The sequence below is a fragment of the Zootoca vivipara genome, chromosome 1 (assembly GCF_965207765.1).
Source record: "Zootoca vivipara chromosome 1, rZooViv2.hap1.1, whole genome shotgun sequence".
NCBI lineage: Eukaryota > Metazoa > Chordata > Lepidosauria > Squamata > Lacertidae > Zootoca > Zootoca vivipara.
Genome location: NC_142582.1, coordinates 80,023,254 through 80,040,571, shown reverse-complemented (window position 1 = coordinate 80,040,571; position 17,318 = coordinate 80,023,254). Strand labels below are relative to the sequence as shown.

The 17,318-nt window shown below is 43.0% G+C and overlaps 1 protein-coding gene across 7 annotated transcripts in view; it reads right to left on the bottom strand.

The window, feature by feature from the left end:
* Positions 1 to 17,318, bottom strand: part of PRR5L (proline rich 5 like) — a 71,752-nt gene that overhangs the window by 8,157 nt on the left and 46,277 nt on the right. For all 7 annotated transcript variants that reach the window (XM_035116144.3, XM_035116171.3, XM_088669020.1 and 4 more), the window contains 3 exons: positions 16,171 to 16,262; positions 10,680 to 10,820; positions 9,100 to 9,226 (listed from right to left, as the gene is read on the bottom strand). In XM_035116144.3, the coding sequence (XP_034972035.1) occupies positions 9,100 to 9,226; positions 10,680 to 10,820; positions 16,171 to 16,262 (360 nt within the window). The remainder of the gene's footprint in view (positions 1 to 9,099; positions 9,227 to 10,679; positions 10,821 to 16,170; positions 16,263 to 17,318) is intronic.

Below are 17,318 nucleotides of genomic sequence, written 5' to 3'. Positions count from 1 at the left end.
TCGCCATTCGGAGGTTCTGACACCTCACCTTAAGGATGCATTTTTACTGCTCTGAACACTGTAAATAATCAGCACTTAATAAAAGCCTTAAAAGACCATGCTGGTGTCGTTACTCTAGAGTAGCCATATCAGGCCCTCTGACATCCATGAAGGGTTATGAAGCGAGACGCTACCAAGACTTTGCTTTCCAGCATCAATAACGGATGCTGTTGAATCATAAGAAGTCTACTGCAATTTCGCTTCGCGCACACACACAAAATGGTTAGAGCATTCGCTCCCACACAGAGGCTCTCCCTCTAGTATGGTAAAAGCTGCACACAGCGAGGCTGATAGCAGCATTGCCTGGAATGCAGTCTATCTTTCTGAGTGGTAAAGGGAAGATATTCCTCCAGTTGTCATTGTATCGTGCATCTCTTTCCCCTCCAGGCCTTTCAGCTGGAAATGAATATCTGCTTCATTGTCCGCGCTAAGAAATCGTTCTAGGGTGCCGCTGGAGCAGCAGATTTCTGCATTCCATCATGGCAAAGGCTGCATTTCAGCAATTACTTATCACTGGCTGAAATAATGGGGTGGAGGGCAGGGGTGGAAACGTGACAGCAAAAAGCAACAGGCGAATAGCTCTAACTGCCTGGAGATATGGAGCAAAGTACGCCTCTGCCATGCTAAACTAGCAACCTGCCCTGCTGATGCCAAAGCATGAATGTATTTCTAGCAAGTGGATTGGAGCCAAGAGGGCTGCCAGAATTCAACACACACACACACACACACACACACACACACACACACACACACACACAATGGGACATAACTAGTCCAGGGAATGCCCTAGTGATAGTCAAAAAATTCAAAAGTCAGTGAGGCACAGATGGGGAACCTGTACCCTTCCAGATGATGCTGTACAGGAACAAAGGAAGCTGCCTGGTACTGAATCAGACCATTGGGACCATCCAACGCAGACTGGCAGTGTCCCTCCAGGATTTCAGATCTGTATCTCTCCCAGCTTTAGCTGGAGGCACCATTGATTGAACCTGGAACAGCAGGTACTCCACCACTGAGCTTCAACTCCCATTATGCCTGACTATTGGCCATGCTGGCTTGGGTTGCTGGATACTGGAGTCCAACAACATCTGGAGGGTACCAGAGATTCCCCACTACTGCTATGGAATGTTGAGCAACTGGGAAAGACAGGTCCCACCTCTGCAATACAGTAGAAGTATGTTATGTATCACTGAAGCAGGTGAAAGGAAAGGACTTCTTTTTCCCCCAAAGCAGCCATGTGGGGCCTCAGATCGGTATGTATTCCTGATCCAGACTGGGAGCCCATGCTGGTTTCTCTTAGAAATCCTCTCCCCATTGCACTTTCTCTTGAAAGGCTTAGGTGAAACCCTACGCCAAAGGATAAATGGACATAAATCTGACATGAATGAATCTCAAGACAGAGAAACCAGTAGGAGAACACTTCAATCTCCCAGGACATTCTATACAAGAGCTCAAAGTAGCTGTCTTATTACAAAAGAATTTCAGAAATAGACTGGAAAGAGAAGTTGCTGAATTGGAACTTATTACCAAACTTAAAACCATGGAGAGACCTAGTCTGAATAGAGACATTAGATTTTTATCTCATTATACATCAGGCATCCCCAGACTTCGGCCCTCCAGATGTTTTGGACTACAATTCCCATCATCCCTGACCACTGGTCCTGTTAGCTAGGGATCATGGGAGTTGAAGGCCAAAACATCTAGAGGGCCGCAGTTTGGGGATGCCTGTTATACATGATAAAGCTATTTTTAGCCATCTCACCCCTTGCTTTTTCCTGTAAGACCAATTGCAGTCGTTAACAGCCAATCACCCATTCCCACCACCCTTCTGAGTAATACCCCTCCCCACCCTCTCACTATATATAAGGGTCTGGTGACTTCTGTTTCAGTGTATCTGAAGAAGTGTGCATGCACACGAAAGCTCATACCAATGACAAACTTGGTTGGTCTCTAAGGTGCTACTGGAAAGATTTTTAAAAATTTTGTTTCTCTTGAAAGGTACAGGTAGCTATAATCACCTTCAAGGACAAGTAGCAACTATGAAGGGAAGGGGGAGTGATTTTCAACAGACGCAGACCTGGGCCCAGATCACATCCCTGCACAGCCATTTCTCCTTCAAAATAAAAGCAGCCAGCCTGAGCACACTTTTCTAAATGTTGAATAATGTAAAAAGAAAAAAAAGAAAAGAAAATGAAATGAAAACAGCTAAAAACATAAAATACCAACAGAATTTGCCGTGGGTGATTTAGCTGAGATTCCTGCATGACTGTGACTGTGAATTTTAAGAAACAAAAAACAGTATGTACACCCATGGCAGAAACCTATTTATCCAGCAGGGGAAAGCTTATCTGAACCAAAATATATTCAGTTGTTTCTAGAAAGTGCAGATAGTTTCTCGACAGGAATGGCTGCTCCACAGAACACAGGCAGCCCTACTGATAGCCCAGCTCAGAGTTACTATGGGGCAGACTTCCAATGTCTATGGAAACTTGCAGGAGCTTTCCTGCAGACCACAGTGACCTAGGACTCAGCTACACATAGAATGTGTTGCAGTTATACATCCTTAAGGTTACCCATGCATGGACCACTGTGGTAAAGCCAGAATACAGGAAGCTTATGCAAAACAAGGTTGGAGAAACTCTGTGGACTTTGATACAGAAGCTTCCAGCTTACAAAACTCAGGTCTCTCCATGCTGTTCAATTTTGTAGGCCAAAGCTCATTTAAATTTCTGGATTTGTTTTTTTTAAAAAAAAAAAAATCAGTTGAGATGAGAAGGCATCCGAATAGATGCTTTCTGCTAGCCAGCATATGATTCCACTTTTCAAAATTAGATTTTGCAATGGTTTCCTTCTGTATCTCATTTTTTGGCGGTCTCAACTCATTGCCTCCAATAGTCCCTTCCAACTTAGAGCAACAGCAATAAAAAGCAGCTGAACGTGTATCTTGAAGGTGATGCATTCCAAAATCCAATAATGGCAAAATGGAAGCAACTGAGCAAGGAAAAAGCAAAACACTGCAGGCTTTGTTCCACAGCCCCATGCTACTATGACAAGCCACCCATAACCTTCTTCTGCTACAGCCAGACAACTCAGTAAATTGCTGCAGGCTGACTAAAGCAACAAGGAGAGAGAGATCAACAGGTTCAGCTAAGCAGATAATGGATGAAACCAAAAATTGAAATAAGGGTGGAACTTGGAACCACAGTTTTGGCAGATGGGAGAATTAGCATGGAATCATGCTAAGACCAGTAACTTCCTGTTTGGCTAGTGTCAGAATTATCACACTCACTTTATCTGAGTTAGTTGCTTATGCTATTGCATACGACTAATGTCACCTTTTGAATTATGGTGCTGGAGGAGACTATTGAGAGTCCCATGGACTGCAAGAAGATCAAACTTATCCATTCTTAAGGAATTCAGCCCTGAGTGCTCACTGGAAGGACAGATCCTGAAGCTGAGGCTCCAATACTTTGGCCACCTCATGAGAAGAGAAGACTCCCTGGAAAAGAACCTGATGTTGGGAAAGATTGAGGACACAAGGAGAAGGGGATGGCACAGGACGAGATGGTTGAACAGTGTTCTCAAAGCTACCAACATGAATCTGACCAAACTGCGGGAGGCAGTAGAAGACAGGAGTGCCTGGCGTGCTCTGGTCCATGGGGTCACGAAGAGTCAGACACGACTAAACAACTAAACAACAACGTCACCTGAGGAACATCCAGTTCCCAGGGCCAGCTCAGGATATTTTGCCGCCTGAGGCAAATGGTAAGATGGTGTCTTCACACAGCTTTCACAACCAGAAACCAACTGGAATGCCAGTTGCACCTTCCTTCGAACACCAGTGGTGGAATAGCATTCTTCCCTGTACCTCAGGCAGTAGGTCAGATTTGAGAGGGGGGACAGGACAGGCCACTCTTAGCTGAGGAACTCATAAGGAACAGGCAGGAACTGTTGCTGCACCCTGACCATCTGCCTCTTGAGGCGGTTGCCTCACTTTGCCTAATGCCAGACTGAGGGACCCCTGGTCCCCCAGATGATGTTGGGACTCCAACTCCCATGGCCAACAACATTTGGAGGGCCACAGGTTTCTTCTTAGGTCACTTAGATATAAGTATGAAGGAAACTACACGTCCACATCAGGCACCATGAGAAACAGACAACCAGTATATTGAAGCAATGCTGCTTCTACACAGTAGGCTAAGATGCAAATGGGTTTCTGAGAGAATTAAGTTAAAGTTAAGGTTAGTAAGATGGTGCTGCAAGCAAAAGGCCTACAAACTAGAAGAATGAAGCAGAGGTGGAAAACAATACGAGTGGAGGAAGCTGATTCAACTTTTTTGTTTCCACTTTCAGCTGCCACCTCATTTCTACAAATCACTTCTCACAGAAGTAATCATCTCACACACAAGCCCACGAATCCAGGCAAGATCACAGGAAGAGCAATGGAAGCATCAAACATTATATAACCAAGATAAAAAGGCAAAGAGAGGCTGTAAAAGCGAGAAAATGAAAATGCTTTGTGCAAAGAAGAGATCATGAATAACTCAGTCATAAAACAGTTGAAAAACCATAAAAGGGAATGGGAGACAGAAAAGCTTTTGAGTGGAAGGAAGGGGAAATTAAGAAAATATCCACTCATCGTAAAAAGTTGGAAGCAATCGTGTGGGGAAAGGAAAGGGGGTGGGGAGCAAAATGAACTTGGTGTTGGAACTGGGGAACAGACTAAGAAATGGTACCCCTACTCAGAGTCGACCCACTGAAGTTAATGGGCCTGGCTAACATGGGTTCATAAATTTCCCTGGGTCTCCTCTGGATAGGACTTAGCTTAATACCATCCTCTCTTGCCAAAAGCTTAACAAAAAGTCAGCTCCGAATATGCTCAACCAAAGAGGAACAATAAGAGTTTTCCAGAGTCCAGACATACGGTAGAACACTACCCAAGATTTCCACAGTGTGACCCTTTAAGAGGGCTTAGAGTAAATTTAGTGAAAAAACCTTGGTCTTTAGCACCAGTTTCCTTTGTCCCTCCAAGCATTTAGGCTCATGCAAATGCAATTTATTTGACTGCTGCCGTCTCAGTCAGAACAGCCTGAGCATCGGGGACTGAGGTGTTCAAAAATTTATACAACACCATCAGTTTTCTGAGCCTTTCATTCAAAATGCAATGAGTTATTCTGTGCTCATGAGAAAGTGGAGTGGAATCCCCCCCCCCTTTATAACTGCCAATAGGTGGAGATATTGCTTAACTCTGCTGTCTGGGATGCTGAAGTCAATGGCTTTGAGGGCCTAATAATGTTTCTCAGGGGTCCCTCCAGCATCCCCTGGGAAAAGTAACACAGGAAGTGTCACCCTCATACTCAGCATTTCTCCACACCAACTTCAAATCATTGGCTGCTTGCAGGAAGTTAAGGAAACACTGGAAACAATGAAGTCATATCACACATTGCTTTTAGGAAACTGTTACCAGGGAGATGGGGGAGGAAGGAAGATGGTGGTCAGCGGAAATCATCTAAGTGTCTAATTAGTCTCTTAAAGTGCCAGTGAAATTGGGAGTTGGGAAGCGGAGGCCCTTGTCCAGCTCTATTGTCTCTTTGTCTCTAGATTAAGCTCTTGCAGTTCCTTTATTGCAGCATGGCAATATAAGGAAAGCAGTCCCCAACCCATCAGATCTTTTCCACCCGCATACTTTAATTGCAATATAAAAATACAAAACTCATGCTGGCTCATTTAGCCTTATCGTTAATAATAATAATTTTTAGTCACTTTTTTCACAAAAAGTGTCTCAAAGCAACGTACAGATTGATCGTTGTGGGGGGGGGAGGGGGAAGTATACTGCATTCACTGTGATCTAATGTTTGATTAGTTTCTTAGTGGACGAAGGCTTTTAGCATCATGGTTTTGAAATGCTGTTCCTACATAAATCAGACAAGTGCTTATGATTCTGAAATGCCATTGCCTGCTGAAATTGTTCATTTCATCAAGTGTTGTTGAATTAATTTGATTCCATGTTAGTCAGTTGTTCTGCATTTTATATGTTAAAATTTTAAGATGTTTAAAAAGTTTTATTATACACCACCATGCTGTATATATGAATTGGTGGGTTATAAATATTCTTACAAATAAATACAGTGTCCAATAGTGTTTGTTTTACAGCCCGTTAAAATAAAAATTAGTAGGTCTTATACCCATTTATTATAGTATTCCTCAATCCTGGTTGAAACATGATCCCAATCCCACAAACCTGACATGGGAAACAGGTGCTTTGCATATTTACCTACATGAACAGTGAATAGCCCACACGTAACTTCTAAACAGGAAGCAAATGTGACGGGTTTGAATCTATTGTCCTTTCAAGGCCACTGAGTTCATAAAACTGCTTTATGACACCAATCCCTTGTTTTATTGGCAGACAAGAAGATAGCAGAGAAGTTTCCCAAGAGTCACGTGGCTACCTTTCAGGCAAAACAATTTCAGCACCGTGCAAGTCTGCATGCACTTTGTATCATTTCCCTTCTGGAGAAGGGTCATGATTTTATTACTTGTGAATAGCAAACTGTGCTGTGATTATGTTTGCACTGGGAGAAGCATATCTCATTTCCGCAAGGCATGTATTTGTTGTGTAAAATCTGAGCAGCTGTAATCAGATGTGGTCTTACCACCCTCTTTCTTTTTTAAAGAGTCAGGCAGCAAACTCCAGAAGGTGTGCATGTCCTACAGACAGACACTCTAGAGTAGAGCTTTCCGAACTTTTCATGTTGGTGACACACTTTTTAGACACAATCATTTTGTGACACAGTAATTCAGTTTTGCTAGCAAACCAGAAGTTAAACTAGCCCCTTATAAGAGCATTTGCGCGACACATCAAGACATTGCCGCCGACACACCAACGTGTCATGACACACAGTTTGGAAAGCTCTGCTCCAGAGAGATCGGCCCATGTCTCTCAGGCCTGCTGTTCTTAACAAATATTTATTAAGGAAGAACCAAATGGTAACCATGATGAATCAAAGACTGAAACATGCTTATTCAGAATTAAGTCAATTTAAACCAAAAGCAGCCAACGTGATGCCTTCCTGATATTGTTGGACTATAGGTCTCATCACTTCCCAGACAATATGGTCAATGATAAAGAATGATGGGAATTGTAGCTCAGCAAGTTCTGGAGAGCACCATGTTGGCTTTAAACATAGTGGGCTTTCCTTTCAGATGAAAGACTGGACCATGCAGCTATATCCAGAGTGGAACTTCCACCCGATTTCAGCAAAACCCGGACGTGGGAGAGGGTGGCTCAAGGAAGGAATATCAGCTGGCATGGGAAAAGGAGGATCCAATATAGCTCTAATTTGAACTAATAGTAATCAACATAGGATGCATAGGATGTCAAAGAAGCTTTGCCATGTGGGTTACATACAACAACCCATTCCAAGCTGCTCACACTTTAAGACCAACAGAGGCCCTGAATACATGCCCACCACTACCAATAGAAGTTGGTGGCTATTTTGGGATAGGCAACTACATTGCATTATGCATATATAGAAGCCACCTTTAGAGGGTTATAACTTTTTAAAAGGCAGCATATATTTTAAACAAACGAATAAAATGCCAGCTATTTATATACAGTGTGCCTAAGTTGCCTAAGAACTCTGTGAATGTATGATTATTTTACATAGCAATCCCGATTCCCAGAATTCCCAGAGATGGGAAACCTGTGGCTTTCCAAGATGTTGCTGGACTACAACTCCCATCAGTCCCAGTCAGCTGGTTAATGACCAGGGATGACAGGATTTGCAGGCCAGAAAAATCTGAAGGACTACCCAGATATGGAGAGTTGCAAGTTCCCTATCCCTGATTTAAATGTAAGGCTGAAAAGACAGATAAATGTCAGAAGGAAAGGGAAATATGGATTAGAACTGGAGGAGTTGAGAGGCAAAGGGTCATGTCCACTGAACTACACAACACACACTAGATTACATCTAAAGGCGAGGATGTGACCCCACAGCTGCTGGAATCACAACACAAAAGGGAACACATGTTTTCTGACAAGATGCCAGTTTCAAACACTCCTTGTCCAGTGGTGGCAGGGAGCAGAACTGGGAAAGCCAGATATTATAGAGATCAGGGGCAGCCCTCCAGATGTTAAGGACTGCAACTCAGCCCCAGCCCACATGGCCAATGGTCAGGGATGATGGCAGCTGTTGGGACACACACACACACACAGGCTAGCGGTGGTATTAGACAGTATTGTGCTAGGGGGGAAGCTGATCTGACTCTTTTGCCATTTTCGTGCCTACAACATAGCCCTGGGCACTGGGAAGAGCAGTACAAAGTAGTTGTGATTGAATAACATAATTCCAATAGAGTTGACGTTGTCAAACCAACAATCTGGTGATCAGGCAGAACATTGGCAACAGGTGTGATAATGCTCTGGAAACAAGGGGCACATGGATCCACAAAGAACTACAATGGGTGTTTGGCAAGTTCCCTTGCAGGATAGAGGAAGGGAAAGAAACTAAACTAGAAACCTGTAATATGTGGCGATAAGTTTTTCAGCTACCATTTTTAAAAAATCAGATTTTAAGCACCTGTAGAACCAGGTTGTGAATACTGAACTCTCATTATCACTCGGTAAGACTCGAGAAGGGAAAAAAATGAAGGCTGTTTCCATACAAACTAATTATGTTTAAGGCTTCATTGATTGGTATCTACTCAGGGAAGATTTAAGCTTTTATTCTCCCACCTCTGTCTTGCACAAAGCTGCATATTAATTAGACCGTGCTGGCTGCTGAGAGACAATAGTTGTTGTTTTCTTAAAGAGAGTTGCAAGTGGTATGCGAGAGGCAGCACTCTTGATGTACAGTTCTTTTGTCGCGCTGTGTTGTCTCTGGTCAAACGTGTTCTGCAACAATGCAGAGGCAGCACTGACACGAGGACACACATTTTGGGTACCAATTTTCTTTTTGCACAACCCTCAAGCAAACTATTGACCAAGACAGATGCAAGTTACATTGGTTTAAGAAGAGATCTTGGGAGAAAAGAAACTCGAATGGCGTTGCATCTTACCCAGAGCACATGTACTACCAGGGAAGCAGTGTTCTTCGCACAAACCGAGGTATGGGGAGACCACGAGTTTAACAAGCTCCTCCAACTGCATGAAGGCCTTACTGGGACCTGTAGGTTCATGTACTCCCTGTAACAAAAAAAAGCATCCAACAGATATGCATATGAACATATCTATTTCTTTTACAATATTTTCAGAAGAAATATAATTGTGCACACAGGAAAAAGTTGTGGAAATGAAGAAAAAAGAGCCCGTTACAGAATTATTTATCCTACATGGAGCTTGCAACAAAATGCAGGTTGCTTTCAGGGTTCCAGCCAACCCTCTTCCATAAGTGGCTCAAAGAAGCCACTCGATTCCCCCCCATATCCTGGTTTTCTGTTTCTCTATTCCAATGGACAGTCAGCTTTCTGCAGCTCCTGAATATGCTCAGTCATCATTGGGCTTGGGTATCTTTTTGAAGGAGGTCTGGGGTTAGAAAAATTTGTACTTCTGCAAACCTCAGAGTTCCTCCAACATTGCAGTCACACCCCACTTGTTTCTCAGTGACCCCATTTTGGCTCCCATACTGTTGTCGCTCAGTTCACTGTTGGTGACGTCTGGCCACCTGATATATGTTACAATGCAGTGCTGTTGAGGATTTGAAAAACTTAAGACAACCATTCAGAGCATGCTTAATGCTTTACAAATGCACACCTCTTTCTATAACTCTGCAGATTCAGGCTATCCGAGGTAAAAAGGACTCACTGCTGAGCATGCCCAGGTCAACCGAACCTGGCATGCAAATGTAATTTAACAGAGCATCCTAGAAGATTGATAGGATCCAGTGGGTCAACGGGGTTGAATAGGACTTGCCCCAAGGGAAGACCTGTTCTGCTAAAATAAATAAATAAAAACCCTCTAAGGCTGAACAGGTAGAGCGGTGCAAGCTTTTCAAGCAGCTGCACCAAAATGGATTTAAGTGCTCGCTACGGAGGCACCCAAATGGATGGTGTAAGCCTGGGAAATAAGAGAGTGAATAAATGTTGAACAATCCTCCTATGAAGTTAGAACAGGGAGCAGGATTAAGCCATCCAGAGTAAAGAAAGTGAGAAAATGCAAAACAAAAAACAAAACAAAACAAAATCCTATGGTACTTAAAGAAAACAACTGTATTGTGACATAAGGGTTTAAGAGTAAAATCCTTTATCATCAGATGCATAAAAAGCACCAGAGATTGATATTTTTTTCCATGAGACAGGGAAATGAGGAGGAAGATGGTTGATAAAACAGAGGGTATAGTCTTAGTGGGTTCAGATCAAAGGCAAAATCTGCTTATTGGTATCCCTTTACTAAACGTTTTTGTAGCTAGTAACTTACAGCACAATCTTAGTTGTGTCTACTTAAAGGTAGGTCCTATTTAATTGAATGGGGCTTACTCTCAGGTAAGTGGGGTTAGGACAGCAGCTTTAGTCTATGTCATTCATAGCAATTGCTCAATTTTCTGCTCTTTCTTCATAGTATACAGAAACCTCTCCAGGCCACCTACTCACTAGTCACTAAACAAGGCACATATGACTAGAAGAAACACATTCCTCCCTACCTGTAAAATCAGCAGCATCTGGACAATGGAAGGTGGAAGCTTGGTTTGGACCCGAGGAAGAATCTCATCCAAATTCACTCTTAGTAAGACCAAATCTCGGAAGCCGAGCAACGCAATCTGGCGAATAGTCAATTCTTGGCCCTGTACACACATTCAGAAAACAGTGGGGGAATAAGTGGCTGTTGGTGCTGGGGTACATTTAACTCCATCCGCCACCAATTTCAGAGCAGTTGTAAATAATGCCAGGGGTTAATTTCATGCTTTCACGTAAGCATATGACTGGTCACATTAAGTTATAAACCTAGCCACTACAGGCATGTGGATGGAGAGGTATTTACAGTGGCTGGTTAAAGAATCTGGGGAAAGGAAGACTTCCTACACAAGCAGGTAAATTAAGTGGTAGCTTTCCTAGTGTTTGTTTGTTTAATGGCATTTATGAACTGCTGAATATTTTAAAAATATCCTAATTTTGTGCGGTAGAAAAACAAACAATAACATTAAAACAATGCTTAGTAGTGCAATAAAACAGTATAAAAACAATAAAATAGAAATTAAGGAGATTCAAAGCAACTCCCAATGCGTCATTCCAGCAATGAATCTATCTCCCCCCTCCCCCTCCCCCCGCCAAAACCCAGTTAAACTGTGCCCTATATTCTCCATGGGAATAGTCGTATAGGTAACCGCTCCACAACCACTGAAGCAAATCTCTGACTGGAGGGAATCCATGTTTGTTAATCATCAATTCATAATGTGGTTAATGATGCAGCTAACATCTTCATCAAAATGCAAAATAGGAACAAAAGCCAATGGCTCCAAAGAAATGCTTTGCCCCCTTTGGGTATCAGAGCGGGTATTTATGGGCACACAAGATAAAGCTGTAGAAAGTATGAGATTTCTGCAGGATCGCAGCATTAGCTTTGTAAGTGTAAACAAGCTAAATCAAGCACATAGTTTATCTTGCAAATTCAACATGCTGTAAAAATGTACTTATTCACATATTAAATCAATGACAGGGCTTACCAAGGATGGAAGTTTAAGTGTTACCTCTGCAAATGGGTGTCTTCAATCCATTGCTGAGGTAACAGGAATGCAGGGATATGTGGCCATTTGCAGAACAGAATGGGGAAGTGGTTCGCACACACAGCAATTATTACCTGCAAATGAACCAACTGTCGAACCAAGACAATTTTTACTGCTTCTGTGTTGGAAGCGGGGCATGGGAGATAATGTATCTGAACAAAGGGAACTTTCTAGGGAGGATCAGTGCTTGGAAAAGGATTAAGCATCTCCCTAGAGCCTCTTTCCCTCACAGAGTCTATTTCCTCATATCATTCAGTGTTACAAACACTTGGCATTCGCTCTAGTCCATTTTCAGGAACCAACTTGGCGAAACAATTATTTCCAAGTAAACATTGTGAAGTTAGACTTGTGAAGAGCTTTGTAAGGCTTTCAAGTTGTGCCATGAACTATGTATGCTTTAAAAGCACATATAACTCTGAATGGCCTTTAACACACATACAAAATAATGGGGGGAAGTCCGGACACTTCAATTGTATTCCTTCCACCCCCCAAAAAAGTTCAGAGTTCAACAAGCTCAACTCTGGACTTCACATGAATTTACAGAAACCAAGTTTAAAATTAATAATGAATTCTATTTTATAGATTACATAAATGGTGTTTCTGTGCTCTCTGGCTTCCGTCACGGTGTTCCGTTGCACCAGAAGCGGTTTAGACATGCTGGCCACATGACCCAGAAAGCTGTCTGTGGACAAATGCCAGCTCCCTCAGCCTGAAAGCAAGATGAGTGCTGCAACCCCAGAGTCACCTTTGACAGGATGTAACCGTCCAGGGGTCCTTTGCCTTTTTTACTTTTTATTACCACTTAGTAATACCATTTAGTTATGGGGCAACTTGTCAAGTACTTGACTACTATAAAGTTTAAATATGTGAAAGCTTCATAGTGATTTTTCTCATGTTATTTCATACCACTTCCCCTCTCTCCCATCTTTCCTTTGCAAAGGAATGATAGTGTAGAATCCTGTAAAACCTTTGCACCAACACTTTGCTGTATATGAGATCTTTCATCAGGATCTCCTTTCCCACAAATCATTCAATAAAGGTTTTGATTTCCTTAAAACAACATGGCCAGCCAAACATTAAATTTGGTTCAAGATTAGAATATTTATCTTCCCGCCACAGCGGTACCTATTTATCAACTTGCACTAGCTTGCTTTCGACCTGCTAGGTTGTCAGGAGCTGGGACAGAGCAATGGGAGCTCACCGCGTCACAGGATTCAAACCGCCGACCTTCTGATTGGCAAGCCCAAGAGGCTCAGTGGTTTTAGACCACAGCACCACCTGCATCCCTTTACCTAAGTGGTAATACTGTCAGGTGGATTCAGAGCTGGTTGGAAAACTATTTGCAGAAGTGTTCTCATAAATGAATCCTCTTCAGACTGGAGGGATATTTCAAGGGGGCTGATAGTATCTAACTCCCACCTAAGGTGGTACCTCCCTCCCAACACTGTGGTTTCTGAAGAACCATATTGCCATGAATAGGAAGTGAGAACTGCCTGGTTAGGTGCCACCATTCAGCTCTCAGACTTTCAGAAAGTTTGGCTTGGCAGACTCTGTAATAAAACATTTTTATCATAGAACAGTGTTCTTCAACCTTGGGGTCCCCACATGGTGTTGGACTACATCACCATCCCAGCATCACCAGCCAGCGTAGCCAATGTTGAGGGATGGTGGCAGTTGATCAAGGGTCTGGAAACCAAGCCTTATGAGGAACGGTTGAGGGAGTTGGGTATGTTTAGCCTGGTAAAGAAAAGACGGAGAGATGTGATGGCCACCTTCAAATTTCTAAAGGGTCATCCCATGGAAGATGGAGCAAGCTTGCTTCCTCCTGCTCTGGAGAGCAAGACTTGAACCAATGGCTTCAAGTTACCAGAAAGGATATTCCGACTAAACATCAGGAAGAACTTTCTGACAGTAAGAGCTGTTCAACAGTGGAACAGTCTCTCTTGGGAGGTGATGGACTCCCCCTCCTTGGAGGTTTTTCAGCAGAGGTTGGATGGCCATCTGTCATGGATGCTTTAGTTGAGATTCCTGCATTACAGGGGGTTAAAGTAAATGACCCTTGGGGTCCCTTCCAACTCTACAGTTCTATGATACTATGATTCTATGACATTTGGGGATCCAACTTTGAAAAAAACTGTCGTAGAATTTTTTAATTTATGCTTATTGTTTAAAACCATATGTGACGTCTACTTTAAAAGCAGTATATAAAGATCAACCATTTGGTGAAATTGACTTCTCACCTAATTTACACTCCAGTTCTGAATACATTACAAGGAAAGACATTTCACTTTTTAAAAGTCTTATTTCCATTTAATATATTAAGGATTGGGGAATAAATCACTTTAAAAGCACCAAGAGAGAAACCAAAGCCTTCTAAAATGGGTATTTAGCCTCCAGAATTCTCACACATACCGTCTATCATCTGCTGCAAGGATGGGAAATAAAGAGGGATAGGAAAGGAGGAAGAGAGAGAATGAATACAGACATCATGGGAAGTTAGTATATACATAACAAAAAGCAAGTATTTCCACTCTTCTAGACCTTTTGGAAATTGCCAGGTTGGGGGCTTGTATCATGCAGTAGATATTTTGGAGCTGGAAGGGGAGTGGGATAAGCCAGCCAATACTAGATTGCCAAGGGCAGAAATAAAAGCATGTGACCTTCATAAGAATTTCATCTGTGGGAAACTTGTGCTGCCAGAAGCTTCTCATGCCCAGACAAGAGTTCGTATTTGGTTCACAAGGTATTTGGTTCTCTCATTTAGGTGACTCAACTCCTTGGGGGTACCATAGGGTGTGGGGTGGATATTATCTTTTAGGTCCCTCAAGTTCCAGAATAATAAACATAGCAGGGAATTACTGGGTATTCTCTGCCCTATTAGCTCAAAGTAGCTATTTTAAAATGCCCATTTAAAAGTTACTCAGTAGTTAGGATTGTTAGGGTCTGTCAAGCAAAGACTACATAGAATGGTTGGTCCTTTGCTGAAGCCAACTGAGTAAGAGGCCAACAAAAATTATGTTGTTCCCCTGCTCAAGGGAGAGGAGAATCCAGCCCCACAAACAGCAGGAAAAATTGAACTGCTACGGTAACTGTTGCAAAATGCCCACCCTTTTAACTGTCTGGATATGCCATTTGGCAAATCAACCCATGATTTGAAAATGAAGAGCCAGCCTTGGAAATGGGCACGCCCTTCTCTCCACGGCTACCCTTCTTACAAAATATATATTGTGTGTGCAATTTGCAATGTCTTGATAGGAACTACAATGACAGGAAATGATATACAAGGAATACTATAAATCAGGCATCCCCAAACTTCGGCCCTCCAGATGTTTTGGACTACAATTCCCATCTTTCCCAACCACTAGTCCTGTTAGCTAAGGATCATGGGAGTTGTAGGCCAAAACATCTAGAGGCCCGCAGTTTGGGGATGCCTGCTATAAATTGTGGGAGGAGGAAGAAGTTAGGTTTGTGGGGATCTAGCCTACTTTGTTTTTGTAATGGAACCACTTGATCTACCAACAGGAGCCAGGTGGATAAGTGTGACCAAGGCGATACCCTCAGAATTCAAGAAGAGAGCATGTCTAAGTATACGCTCACCCTCAGAATTTTTTTTCAGTACCAGAACTTTCCCACAAAAATCCATCCCTGGTTATTCACACACACACACACCCTCTTTTCCTTTTCAGCAATCTGATTTTTTTATGGGGGAAGGTGAGAGGCCTTTCTATCTGTTAACCAATTGAGAATCAGAAACGCTTGTGAATAGAATGAAACTCACTGAGAGATCTACCAGTAGATTCAAATCTACTTTCTTCGCATCTGCTATAAAGGGATTGAAAGGGAAGCCAGAAAGATAATTTACAAAGTGCAGAAATCTTGTCCTTTAAGGAAGCTCCAGAGAGGTTCACTCTTTTTGACCTCTTGGGTGTTTAGATGTCAATGCACCATTTGCCCCACATGACAGCTCCACTCCATTAGCATATCAAAGTATATAAATATGTTGAAGGATCTTCACAACTCATCTGCCCTCCTTTGCTTTTTGGAAGTTTCTTCTGCCCCTGTTTAAGCAAGTATGCCCATGTAAGTGGGGTCAAAATATTCAGCAATGCACAGCTGAACTGACTAGAACTGGTGGGAACCAGTCCAAAACATGGGTTGAGGAAGTCTGTTTTAAGGTACATTTGAAGTCACACAGAATTTGTATCCTATTAGAATACTAAAACCTCCTCTATACATCTTTACTGGACAAACAAGTCCAGCAGCACACCTGAAGAAATGTGTGGTTTATCCCTGAAATCTATTTCTTTACAGTTTAAGTGTTGGGTATCTCAACAGCTTTCAGAGAGGTAGTTAGTGGTAAGTTTGAACTGTATTCTCCTCCCTGCCAAGCTTATATTTTAACTAGACTTACCTGAACAGGGTAAAATATAGCCTGGAGTGTGGGAAGAGTCTCTGTGAAGAAGTGATCCCAGAGTTCAGATAGTATGTCAATGCGATTCTCTTCTAAGCAAACAGAGGGTGGGGTGGAGAAAAAGAACCTTGTTTTAGAACTTGGTCTCTGATATTCAGCTATATTCTACCCAAAGCAAGCCATCCAACTATTGCCTAATTCTCTGTAAAGGCAGACAAGTCTTGGCAGCTGTAGCTCAGTTTATGTTTGCACCTCTTCCAAGATATCGTATCCTCCATCATGGAGGGCATGTGTTAATGTGAGATCACCTAAACTGCCTCCCTGTTTTGGGGCGGGACTGTTTGGATAGCCACAACACCCCATTGGTTGCCCTTCAGTTGCTGGGGTAGAAATTTGGTCTGTTGGGTCGTCTATTGGCTACCGAGGGGCTATTTAAGCTGGTGCACATTGCTGGGAGCTTTCTCTTTCCTGCGACGGATCACCTGCCCTCCCACCCTATAGATTTAGGCCTTGCTATGCCTGTCTAGGGGTCGTCTGTTTTGGAGCAGGGGCTTGGTAGGAATTTTGCCATATGGCTGATTGGCTACCACTTGGTTTTTGCCTACCATGTAGCAAATCGTCACAACTTTGTAAGGTTGACGGTTAGACATTGGTTCAATGTTTTGTGGGGGGGGGAGTGGTTGGCTGTGCCTGCCCCTCCATCGCTGCTGCTAGAGAATTCCGTTAAAGGAATCCAGAGGTTCGCTTTTGTCCGAACCCTGTCAATGGGCTAGGGCAGGCATCCCCAAACAGCGGCCCTCCAGATGTTTTGGCCTACAACTCCCATGATCCCTAGCTAACAGGACCAGTGGTCAGGGATGATGGGGATTGTAGTCCAAAACATCTGGAGGGCCGAAGTTTGGAGATGCCTGGGCTAGGGACACACCAGAGCCCCTGGGAGCATCTGGGGTGAGCTGTGAGATTGAAGCCAGCTTCTTGCTCCCCCAGGATGCTTTCCCTTACTGACATATGGTGGGGCCCAGTGTCAGTCCTGTTCCTGCCACCGTGCAGGTTCAGGTAGTCTGGAACCAATGCCTAAGCAAGCAGTCACATGCTGTACTCAATAAAATTGTGGCCAAAATTAATGTCAAAAACCTTAAACTAGATTC